General features: G+C 46.5%; 1 protein-coding gene across 2 annotated transcripts in view; it reads left to right on the top strand.

Moving 5' to 3' along the window:
* The first annotated feature begins 6848 nt into the window (after positions 1–6848).
* CUNH15orf52 (chromosome unknown C15orf52 homolog) overlaps positions 6849–12510 on the top strand; it is a 92522-nt gene continuing 86860 nt past the window's right edge. Inside the window, exon 1 of one of the 2 annotated variants that reach the window (XM_019552321.1) lies at positions 6849–7044. In XM_019552321.1, the coding sequence (XP_019407866.1) occupies positions 7024–7044 (21 nt within the window). In that variant the 5' untranslated portion in view covers positions 6849–7023. The remainder of the gene's footprint in view (positions 7045–12510) is intronic. The other variant, XM_019552322.1, reaches the window with a different exon arrangement.

A 12510-nucleotide genomic window follows, 5' to 3' on the forward strand; every position in this document is an offset into this window, starting at 1 on the left:
GAGTAGATTTAGATTAGACATCTGCAAGAACTACTTCACAGTTAGGGTGGCTAGGAGTTGGAACCTACTTCCTAGGGAAGTGGTGCTGGCTCCTACCCTGGGGATCTTTAAGAAGAGGCTTGATGACTACCTGGCTGGACTCAAATGAGTCCAGTTTTTCTCCTGCCCAGGCAGGGGGGTCGGACTTGAAGATCTACAAGGTCCCTTCCAAGCCTACTTCTATGATTCTATGATTCTATGATTTGTTCCAAGGAGTGGACTCACTGCCCTGCAGACTGTTTTTAGCTCTAGCTAAAGACTCAGGTGTAGTAATATTAGTTCAGGTTTAGAAATGACTGACAGTGAACTATTTGGAGACAGTGTCAAGATGCTGAAAAAGTCTAGATTTTGTTTTGTGAATCTGAATAAGTGGTAAACATTTAGCTATAATAACTACAGAACTGATGACACACTATCTTTTGGCTATTTTGACTATTTTTTGCCTAGTTTGTTGTGATTTTTTAAGCTTTGCATATAATCTAACAAATCAGTGCACATTCCAAGAGTTATATATATTTTTACTTTGATCTTGAACTTAATAACGTAATACTAGGCCACCCTTCTCCTTCCCAGCACATTAATAACTTCTAGTTTCTCTTTAACTGGAGAAAAATGTGTTGTGTTACATGTGATGATGTTCCACACTGTCTATACCCCACTTTTCAAAATCCTATATCTGCCCATGGAATGAATCAATTTAGAATGAGTGTGAGTTGCTTGTTACCTAGTACTGTCTGTTGACTAAACAATGGTTGCATAAAAAGTGGAAACAAGGCATGCTGTAAGACCGGTGAAGTGTGGGCAGGGTAGGAGGAGATGTCAGAATGAGGGGTTTTAAGGAGCTTCATACAATGGAACAAAAAAAGGTTAATTCAGCAAAGGCCACATTAACTCAAGTTGATAATGGAAAAGTAACAATGCTTTTATCTGTGTGATACAGAAAGGGTTATTTGGTTGCATTTCAGGATAGGAGTCAGGCTCCTTCAGTCATTCTTTGCAGAAGATGTTGTGAGGAGACACTTGTATGCATCCATTGAAGCCCATTGATCTTTCAGTCAAAATGGATAGCAGCTAGCAAACAGAAACTAGTATAAGTCACTGTTAGACAGATCTGCTATTTAGCAATAGCAGGCACAGTATGGAAGTGCCTAAACTCCTTCCCTACTTAATGCAGTCCTAGGCTTTTCCAGTCAGCTCTCCCCCCTACACTTGTCTATATCACAGCCAGCTAGCAGCTGAGGCCTCCAGGAGAAACAGCTGCTGCAAGAAGCAGAGCTGGTGACTCAGCAGGTGGAATCCGTTAGAATGTGATCGGGTATCCCAGCAAGGTACTGCAAGGGGATTCAGATACTGAAAGCACAGACTAAGGGATGAGGGACCAGATTGTGTGCTGTGCACCTCTGTACTTCCAAACTGGGAAGTATGTTTCTTTGGTGATTGTAGAATTCGGGGCTGCTCTGAAGGCTGGCACAACCTGTGAGTCAGCATGGCTCCACTGGCTCCTCTTCAATACCTGTCCACATAGCCAATTATTCCCTTCCACACACCTAGTCACTCCCCCAGCATAACTGTACACGAGGGCTGTGTGTCTGGCCTGCAGCCACTTACCCCAGCCTTCTATTGCGCCTATGCTGGGGTACCCCTCAGGGATTAGTTAAGCCAGTTTACAACACATGAGCCACCATAAAGAACCCAGAATTGGACCAAAACATCAGCTTGAAATACTGATCATCTAGGGGCGGAGACAAAGGTAACAATTTTTGTCTGGTCTGGCCACAGAAAGCAGTCTATAGCTGTGACCAAACACAACTGCATGACTGCAGACTACTTAAAAATGACTGATCAGTCAAAAATCTGAACCTTCCTTGTATGACGATTCAGATGAAGACGTTTCAAAACAGAAGGTCTCCTGTAACTTGCCTGCATTGCCTCCTAGCCTTGAGCTGTTTTCAGAATTTGAGGGGGGAAAGGGAGTGGAGAAAGTTTGGTTGATGGTTTCCTCAGCCCCGCTGAAGGGTGGGGTGCGTGCATTTAAGTTCCTCCCCCAGGTGGGGGGGGGGCTCCAATTTACCTATCCTCCCCTCCAGGGTTGGCTGGAGACCCCCTAGAACAGAGGTGGGCGATTGTTACGGGCGGAGGGCCGCTTACTGAGTTTTGGCAAGCTGTTGAGGGCCGCATGGGTAGCCCCAACCCTTGACAGGTGCCCTGCCCCCTGGTTGCCATCTTGTAACTGGAAGTCCCACCCCCTAACCTCTGACCTTTGCCACCAGAAGTCCCTCCACTTGCCTCCAGCAGTATTCCTTTCAGCAAGGGGTTCTGCCATCCTGTAACCAGAAAAATACCAAATTATATTCTAAATAGAACATCTAAAATATTCATTAATTTGATTTCAAAAAAAATTTTTGTCTCTGTTTGCATGTGTCTGTGTAGTGTGCATAGAGGTGATTGTATATAATAGCTTAAAATGAAGTCTTACTATTGTATATTGTGAGTGGGGTATAGGTTTGTAGAGGGCTGTGGGTGTGTGGGGATGTGGGGGATGCTGTAGATGCATCTGTGGGGGATGCTGTAGATGCGTCCGTGGGGGGAATAGGTGTGGGTGTGGGGTGAGGGAGTATGTGGATGTGTGTGGATATGTGGAGTGTAGGGGGGATGTGTGTGAGGGGAAGGTGGCTGGAGTATGTGGGGGTCTGCGTATATGGCAGTGTAAGGTGGGGTGTGGGTGCATGTGTATGGTGGGGTGTGCATGCAGGACTCACCTGAAGAACACACACACACACACACACACACATACACATATACAGAGTCCCTCCCTATACACACAGACACACACACACATACACATATACAGAGTCCCTCCCTATACACACAGACACACACCCCGGGTACCAGTGCGGGCCCTGTGCTTCCACAGTCTGGCAATGCAGCCAGGAGCCAGGTGGTGCTGGAACAGTGCAGGGGCAGGAAGGTAGGGAAATGGTCAGGGTGGGGCAAGGCTGGGCTGTTGTGTCCTGCTGATGGCTCCCCCTGGGTCCTACTGCCCCTGGCTCCTACTGTCTTTGACAAGCAGCTAGGAGCAGATAAATATTTTCTAAATTTTTAGGGGCCCCGTGAGCCAGATAGAATGGATCCAGCCTGTGGGCCGCATTTTTCCTGCCCCTGCCCTAGAATAAGCTCCCTCTGCTTTCCTTTCTCCCTCCCTTTCTGAAAACAGCTGGGGCTGGCAGGGAGGAGGGTCCATTGCTAAGGGAAACTGGCTGCAGCCAGCAGCTAGATTCTCTTTCTCCCTGCAACCAACAGTGAACTTCTGTTTGGTCCCAGGGAACACTTGAGCTCAGAACAATTCCTGCAAAGCATTCTCAGTTACAGTGGGGAGCTTAACTTCTGTCTATACCCCATGTGCACTAGAAATCTCTTAGCACTTTTTATGAAAACAGACATGTTAACTCAGGTATCTTGGCCAAATTCCAACATAAGTAATTACATTCTGTCTTCTTAAAACACTATTACTATTTCCCATTATCATTTACTGTCATACACTGCTAGGTAGAATTGCTATTCACTGTTAATTTGCTGCCATGGATCACCTTGGAGATAGCTCCATTTCAGCCTTCAGTGAACTAGAGGTCCTCCTCCTGGATACAGATTACCAGCTGTTTTTGGGATAAGAAAAAGCAGTTCTTTTGGTGGTAGAAGAGTACAAAACATCTTTCATTTTTCTCTCTCTCCTCTGCCAAGTAAGCTAGGGCGGATATCCAGGGGTTGTTAGGATGGTTCCCAAATGCTGGGACCTGTGACAACACACCCTGTTGCTAGCAAAACACCAACTGCCCATAGAGAGGCAACATTTAATATACAAATGAATACTGATTTCAACAGTGAAGCAACACTCTTATCTAATCAGGGCAAGCTCTCAGCTGGTATCCTGGCAATTTCAGGAGGAGAACCTTTTAGTTATATTACACTTACAAGTTCCCCAGTAGCAGTTCACCATATCCAACCCCCTTCACTGACATCTATGTATTAAGAACTCAGTTGAGAATCCCAACAGCACAGACAGGCCCCAAACCAGCTTGTTCTGTCTTGTTCTAAAATAAAAAAATGCAGGGGTGTAGCAAGCAAGGGGGCTTCCCCATTGGTGGCCTACTTCTCCAGGATCTAACACAGTGGTTCTCAACCTTTTTTGTACCAGGACCCATTTGTAAACATGGCCAGTCCCGACCCAATGCCCGTCACTCCTGACTTCTGCCCACCGTCCCCCAGTGTGTGGGGTTGGGGGTGGATGTGTGTGTGTGGGGGGGCAGAATGTGGGACATGGGGGGGTTCCAAGCAGCCCCTTGCAGGCTGGAACTCTGCTAGCCTGCAAGGGAAAAGCCATGGTTTCCCACATTTTTCTCCTTCAAAGAATCCATTTTTAAAGTTTGTTGATCCATTTTTAAGGTTTGTTTACAACCATAGGTGGAGGGAGAAAATATTATCTGGGGGGGGTTGAGTGCATGCATGCATGCATGTGCGTTCAGCCCCCCGAAATGGGGTGCAGAATAAAGCAACAAGCAGCTTGTCTACAGCTGCCCGCTGCAGGGAGGGGGTCACAGTTCCTGCTGCTGTGTGCAGTCCGGGAGGGCATGGGGGGCATGTGCCCCTGGATCTGCATGGGAAGAGGCGGGCTGCCATTGTGGGCTGGGGCCAAGGCTGTGGTGGGTTCGTCTCAGTGTTGGGCTGTGCTGTGCTTGGGGTGGGTGGTGGCGATGCTGGGAGGGTGGGTTTACGGCAAATTTAGGGGTGCTGAAGCCTCCCCCCATAGCCCTCCTCCCAGAGCCACTGCTGCCCACCCTGAGTGCAGCCTGGTCCAGTCGCCTCCCACCCGCTGGGAAGAGCCTGGTACCACCCTGGCCCCAGCCTGCAGCAGCAGCCTGCCTTCCCTACATGCCCTCCTGGGGTGCGTGTAACAGGAGGAGCCATGCCCCCTCCCCTGCCCAGACGAGCTGCTCATGGCTCCATCCCACGCCCCACGCTGCACTGGCTGTGTAGCACCTGCCGAGCCCCACTCCCACTCCCTCCCCATCCTTGTGACTCCATTGCTACCCCGCGTTAAGCCCCATTAGCGCCCCCCTTCTGCCACCTGTGTTCACAACCCTTTCATATACTCACTGCCGTATACACAGCAGGTTTCGGCTGTCTTTGTCACTGCCTGTGTCACTGCTGGGAGTCCCACAGTTCTTGCCAGCCCCTCTTGCCCCTATCATGGTTCTCAAAGGGTATCCCTTCCCATCAATCAGCAGCCAATCTCAAATTGCCACCTGGACCCTAAAGAACAGCACTGCCCTTTGCAGCTTTAGCTGATCAGGGAAGGGAAAAGGCCCTACAGAGCTGCACACCTCCCTCAATCGCCTCAGCCAGAGGGCCCTTGGCCTACAGTAAACATACAGCTTTCTACTTCCTTTATCTCAACAGCATCTTTTGCAACCTTAGCAGATCCCTCCATTTCCCCCCTGTTTCTGGAGGCCTGAATTTACAGGCACCATTGTCTTTCCGGTGGATTGGAGATGATTCCCATAATCAGTCAGATGGGTGTTTTCCTCAAAGCCCTGTTACTAAACCATTCTTTCTGCTCTACTCTAGCCTTAGCTCTGATTTGCAAGTTATGACTATGCACAGGCTAGAGGCCTGATTCAAAATAGTGCTTGACTAATAAAACAAAAATAAAACCAAAACAAATCAAAATAGTCCTTCCTTCTCTGGTGGGTCTTAAGGATTCAAGCCAGGTCAAGATCATTCAGAGAGAGAACAGCTGCTGGTGCCCAGGGAGGACAGAGAAAATGCTCAGGGACATGAGGTTGAAATAATATTTTCAGTGCAGGCCAGCAGGGAAGGGGTAGGGTGGGGATGGGAAGTATCCCAGATACCAGCATGAGGGCCTCTCTAATACACTCGGATGCACAGAATGGTTGCCTCAGAGAACAAAGGCTCAGTAGTCATCTACCTGCTTTTGCCAATATGTGAGTTGGGAAGTGGCAAGAATTTTCCATCATTATCACAGTACCTCTGACCTTTTCTCCCTGACTCTCACTTCAAGAGGCTAAAACAGCTATTCATTCAGGGGAAAATGTGAGCAGGAAACATTTCTCCATGCCCCAACCCCAATTTCTTCTGTCTTCTGACTTGTTCTTAGAGTTGGTCAGCTTATTCAATACCAATATTATCACTGGCAAGTGCAGGCGTTTTTGCGGCATGAAAATCCTTTTACAACCAGTCCTTTCCGAACCAATCCCAGTTTTAGCAAATGTGTTTATCATTTGTGATGATTTGTGGAGTCATTTGGATGGACAGTGTTCAGCCTGTGTTACTCAAAAAAAATTTACTCCCACAGTGGGCTTTCCAATATTTGTGGTGTATGCTTTGTCATGTATGCCGTAAGGTATTGTTTCCGCTCCCTGATTGGATGAAACAAGCATTTTAAGCAGGAAAATAAAGAGGAATGAATACTAAGAAGCAAATACAAAATAGGACATGCCCAGTACATATTTTAGGATGAAGGATTGTTCATGCTAGAATTATGAAGCATTACAGACCCAAGGCTACTTTCATGAATACCTGCCAGCCATTTAAACAGTACTGCAGAACAAATAACATGTCCCCATAAATAACTATGTAGTGAAATCAGGGTGTCTCTGAATCCATTTTTATTGTTCACCAAGGTTTACGTGTTCCTATATGGGGTTATAGCATCAGGAAGTTAAAGGAAGTCGGGGGGGGGAGTGTTTCGTTTAAAAAGAGAGTAAGAGTCGAGAGGACACAGGCACTCACTCAAATACCCTGTCTGTGCTTGGTATATTAGGCAGCCAGTGCTCTTGGCTGGGAGCCCAGACGAGGCTTTTGTAATCAAAACATGATCTTGTATGCTGTGCAACCAGTGCTGAGAAAGGCCGTCTGATGGCTCTCTTCTTTTAGCTCTGCTTTGGAATCCACCAGGCTTCAGCGCTGATGTCCAAAATGCACCGATCTGTGAGTGCCGCCTTTGTTGTTACTGAGAGGGGAGTGGGGGATTCATTTCTCTATTTACAAGCCAAGAAGTGACTTGCACTCTCCCGCTTTTTGTTGTTTTTGTGGTTGTTTTGGGGGTTTATTTGCTGCCGGCAGATGCATATGGAAAATGATTTGAGATGTGTGGGAGGGTGGGGGGGTGGATTTCATATGCCAATTATGGGGTAGTTTGCAGTGTCTGGCTCTGGACAGTGTGCTGATCCAGAAGGGTGGGGGTGGGCCATATAAATGTAATGTCAGGGAATACTAAACTACCCATCCTGTTATTAGGAATTAGAGGCTTTCAGCTGCAGCTGTTAGGTCAGAGGCTGAGAATATGTCTTAGAGAGCTGATGCATTGGTTTATATAGAGAAGTGTTAATTTAGGGCTCTGCCCCTCTCTCCTTTTTCTTCCCCTTACCTTCTCTGTCACCTTGCTCCCCTCTGAGGTTCCTCACTACAGAAAGAGCTGATTTGGGGAATATGCAGGGAAGTGCTGCACACAGAATGATGTTTTCTGAGTAAAGAACTCATCCCAGGGACTGATGGACTTCCTGATGGGGTTGTGTGTATGTGCATTAAAAATTGCGGGGAGAAGGAACAGAATGAGATGCGACCATTTAAATGAAGCATGTTGCCTTTTGCTTTCCTTTTCTTCTTTTGTTAAATTTTATCTTTAACAGAGCCAGTCTCTCTCTTGCATTGCCCTGCCTATGTGTCTCCAAGGCATCAGGCTGAGCTTTCTGATTCACAACCACTGCACGTTTTTTCTGCCAAATCCATTTATAACTCTCTGCTCCAGTCACTCTGACATACGGGTGTCTTGGTTCCCCGGAAGAGCTTTATTCAGGAGAAGGTGAAGTGTGTCAGGATGGCAGGGTACCCAAGTGGCAAGGTAATAAGCATTCCTTCTAGAAACCCAGGAATGGGAACATAAGGCTTGTTATCAGCTAGATCAGAACAGCAGCTATTATGAAAGCGCTGACTATGCTCGAATGTATAATCATTCAATGATCCCTAGAGAATTACTGTTAGGGTTTTAAATGCTGCTCTGCATTTCTGCACTTGTGTTGTTTTTGTTTTGTCGTTGTGTTTATTTAAGTGCAGAGGGAATCGATTTCATTTGCTTCTGTCGATGGAATTGATTGTGAAAATAAAAAGGCTGAATAATGGCAAAACTTTTCTGACAATTGCTTCTACTGGAGTGTAGAATAACCCCTAGGGAAGTAGTGAGACTCCCATTGCTAGACTCATTTTAAACCAGGTTAAACACTTTCAAATGCATAATTGGGAACAGCAAGACTTTTACATATTTCCCATTTACAGATCTGTATGTGTATATACACACACACATTTCTAATGAGTTTCTGGAATGTGGATCTGCCATTCTCCATTCAAATTAATTTGAAAATTAAAAGGTGTGTGTTTCAGGGCACATAATATAATCTGATCCCATCCTGAAAAAGGCAACACCCGCAACACTCAGCTTGTCAATTCAGCACTCTCAGAATAGATTCTTTTCAAATAGATGTGGAATTCAACTTAAACCAGTCTTGCATACTTGTCATGAAAATATACACACCCAGTTATACCATCTAGTCACCTGTCATTTGCAAAGATGATTGACGATAGTGAAAAAGAATATTTCATTCACATAAAAAAATCAAAACAGTAAAAAACTCTCCAATAGGAGAATTATGCAAGGCCGGCTTAAATGTTTTCAAAGCAAACTTGAGCCAGAATTTACTGGTATGTGTGCAAACTATAGGCCTTATGAAGTCCTGTTACAGTGCCACTTATATATAATCACTCTGGTACCTATGGCATTCATGTTCAGTCACTACACAAATAAAACTATCTTTAACTACAACATGAGGCACCTTTTAGCAAACCAGTTTAGCCACCTTTTTCCTTATTGGTTTATTGACAATATCCCGATTCACACCTGATCCTTGATAGTTACATTTCGTATTCCTTGGACCTGATCCTCCTATGAGCTTTGTACAAGCGTATCTCTGTGCCTACAAAAAACTGATTCATTTCAGTTTAGCTCCACATGGGGTTAGTGATCTGTTTACATGAAGCCTATTGCAGGAGAGCAGGGCCTACATGTAATTAGCTCAGTAGATTAAATGTCTAAGGAACATTTGGGTACTACAACCAGGAAGCCCAGCGTTATTATTTTTAAAAGAAATCCCATGGTTTTTTATGAATGTTGTGAACAGTTAAGCTAGGTACAGATGTTTGGGGAGATTAGGGGGAAATTAGTTTGTATTAAAAATGGACACCCGATCTTAGTTCATCCAGATGAAGACCTTACACTTAGATTGACCTAACTAGGGATCTAAGTACAAACTGCTCAAGAAATTTAGATTGGTCTAAAAATGGCCAACCTGATCTAAGTTAAGTGTACCACTGAGGTAGTCTAACTTAAATCAGATCAGGTGAGATCCATCTAACTGAGCTACTGAACAGATCCCAGCACATCTCCAGGGCTGGGAACGCCCAGCTGCTGTGCTGTGCTTTTCCTACAGCTCCCCTTCCCTCCCCCCCACCCCCAGCACAGGGCTATTTTTAGCCCTTTGCCCCTCTCCCAGATGAGCAGCTCCTCTCCCCGCCACCCAGTCTGCCAAATGCCCCATCCTACAAGCCACTCCCGGTGCCAGTTTTACTGTTATTCACTGGTACCAGGAGCTGATTGAAGTCAGGGTAAGAGAAGGGGTGAGTGGGACTGGGGGCATGGGTTTGCTGGGAAGGGTGTTTTTCATCTGGGGGTGGAGGGAGCTCGGGGGCTAAAAATAGCTCGAAGGGGAGAGAACCCCCCCCCATACCTCCCCACAGAACCTGCTAGCCCCACTAATCCTTCCAAACCCTCCTGGACCCCACCAACCCCTTGCTGTGCCCCAATCCCTCCAAGCCCCCTGAAGACCCAGCTTCCCCCCGGTCCCTGCTCCACTAACCCCCCTCCCATCCCAACTTACCTTAGATTAGGTGGCAATTTTTAACTCAATCTAACCTCTCTCTAACCTCCCCAAATGTCTGTTCATACCCTTATGGTCAGCAGCACTGTACTGATCAGAAGCTCAAAGGGACCACAGAATGCATTTGGGAGGGAAATTGAGGTAGACAATATCTGGGGGAGGCTGCTGGGCCTAGGAAAAATAGATAAAAAGGCAGTAGGAAATAGACAGATGGAACTGGAGGAGGATGAGAGAGAAATAAAGTAGTGTAAAAGTGATGCTGTAGCTGTGATGGTCCAGAAATTATGCAGAGGCAAACATTTATTATGGTGAGATCCTTTACTAGACCAGCTATGTAGTTGGGATAAAAGTTAGAAAAGCTTTCAAATGCAACACATTTTTTGTCAGGTCTCTGATGGTAGGAACCAGGCATAGCACATTGATACACAGCACAGGGGAAGGGGCAAGAGAAATTCTCAGAAGTAGCTGCCCATTTAATGCCCTGATGCCACAATTTGAAGAAGAAAAGAAGTTGGTAACTGGGAGATTGAGGCCTTTCAAAAGAAAGGAGGGTCATTTTGACCTTTCCTGCTTAGAAAGAATTCAGCAGTTGGGTAAAATATAAATGTGCCATAAAGCTGCTATCAGTGTTTAGACTTTGGTCTTTAGTGCCCAGTCACCTTATGAATTTTTGTTCCCAAGTTCTCCTTTTAAAATAAATAAAGAGAGCAGGCAAGAGATGTAGCATTCCCATGCAGAACAGTGGTGAGGAGAGAAAAGAAGCTTTGGGAAAGAGGGCAAGTTATGGGCCAGGGAAGGGAATAGAGTCTGGAAGGCAGAACATGGAGAACAGAAAGGGTTTGGACCAAGTGGAAGAGAGGAACCAGAGAAAAGAGGATGTCTGACTTGGAAGTTGTAAGGGGAGAGAGCTGCATGGAGGTAAGAGTGGGATGGGAGAGGGGAGAAAAAGGGGAGAAGAAAAAACTAGTTAAGGAGAGATTTAAAGGGAAAAATGGTCCCAGGGAAAAGAGACCTAGATAACAAGAACGTCAAGTAGAGAGAGGACAACACACAACTGAGATGCCATCAGTTTGAGATGTTCATGTTTTTTAAAGAGAAAGCTTAGTGTCAATTTTTTTTTTAATCATAAATCAGGCTTTAGTGTCCTTGTGAGAGGGGGCCATCTCGAAGCCAGTCCAATCACTGGCCTGCCTACCGGTCTAGGGCAATCCGCCCGCCTAACTCCAATTTGCCACACTTTTGTTGTAACTAAAAAAAAAGTTGTTCCCAGGTGGAAGGCTGCCCATTTAATGCCCTGATGCCAGAGGCACAATACATGGCTCTGTACTGCCCCTACACCATGTCCCATGCCTTGCATCATCAGTTGACTCTTATATAGTCCTTCCAGAGCCAAACTCTGCCCCTATGCTGGGCCTTTTTCATACTACTCCAAGTGGGGCAGAGTGAATGTAGCTTTATTGTTGGACCTCAGTCACACTACCCCTCATCAGGCCTCAGTCACACTGCCCTACTCTGTATGGCCTTTCAGACTCCCTTGGCTCTACTCCATACAGTCCTTCAGGCTTCATCTCTAGCACTCATGGTCCTGACCCCTTGCAGAACTTCAATCTACCCAATTCAGACCCTACTCTATGACAGCGCACCAGGTCTATTGCCCCACACTCTGGGCTGACTCCAGCCCTGGCCAATACTTTGCTTCCTCACTGGGACCACTACTCTACCCCCTTACTGGAACTTCTGGGCCTTATGTCCCTTGGACCTCAGGGGTCTGATGACATGCCTGGACCACAAACCTGTCCCCTCTCTGGGGTAACCCACCAGATCATGGGGGCTGAGGTTTTCCGGTGCCTCATCCTCACCTTTAACTGGGGAGGCAGAGGTGTGGCATTTCCTGGGGACTGTTCCACCACACCATCCAACCCCAGCAGGGTGTAGTTTCAGGTCATGGCCCAGGACCAGGAACCACCTCCATTCCCATAGTTCCTACCCTTGACCTCCAGGTGTTCTGGGAGCAGTAGTACTCCAGCCAAGTGATCTTCACCTTCAGATCTCCAGTTGTAACTACTGACCCTGCTCCCTGGGCCTGGTTTTAAACTCCGGCAGCCATGCCTTCCTCCAGTCAGGGCCTCCTGGTTGTCATGTGACCACCTGATTGGCTCTGCTGTCACCTGCGGGCTGCTCTGCTGCCTACTCAAATCCTTAAAGTGGCAGGGACCAAAAGCTGTACTGCCAAACTCCTAATGTATGGGACTCAGGCAGACCTGACAGTGGGTGTGAAGTGGATGCAGAACTCAAGCGTTTTGCATCATACACATAGACAAAGGGATAACCTGCCCTCAGTTAAAAGACAGATTTACCAGCACATAAGAAAACAAAGTGCTGATTTTCTTGATGCTTAAAGCGGTTCGTTTCTCTGGAGGCCACCAAAATCACAGACACACACTCATTAGATGGCACAAAAGGTGTA

This window comes from Crocodylus porosus, unplaced genomic scaffold, assembly GCF_001723895.1.
Source record: "Crocodylus porosus isolate Cpor-Errol unplaced genomic scaffold, CroPor_comp1, whole genome shotgun sequence".
Taxonomy (NCBI): Eukaryota; Metazoa; Chordata; order Crocodylia; family Crocodylidae; genus Crocodylus; species Crocodylus porosus.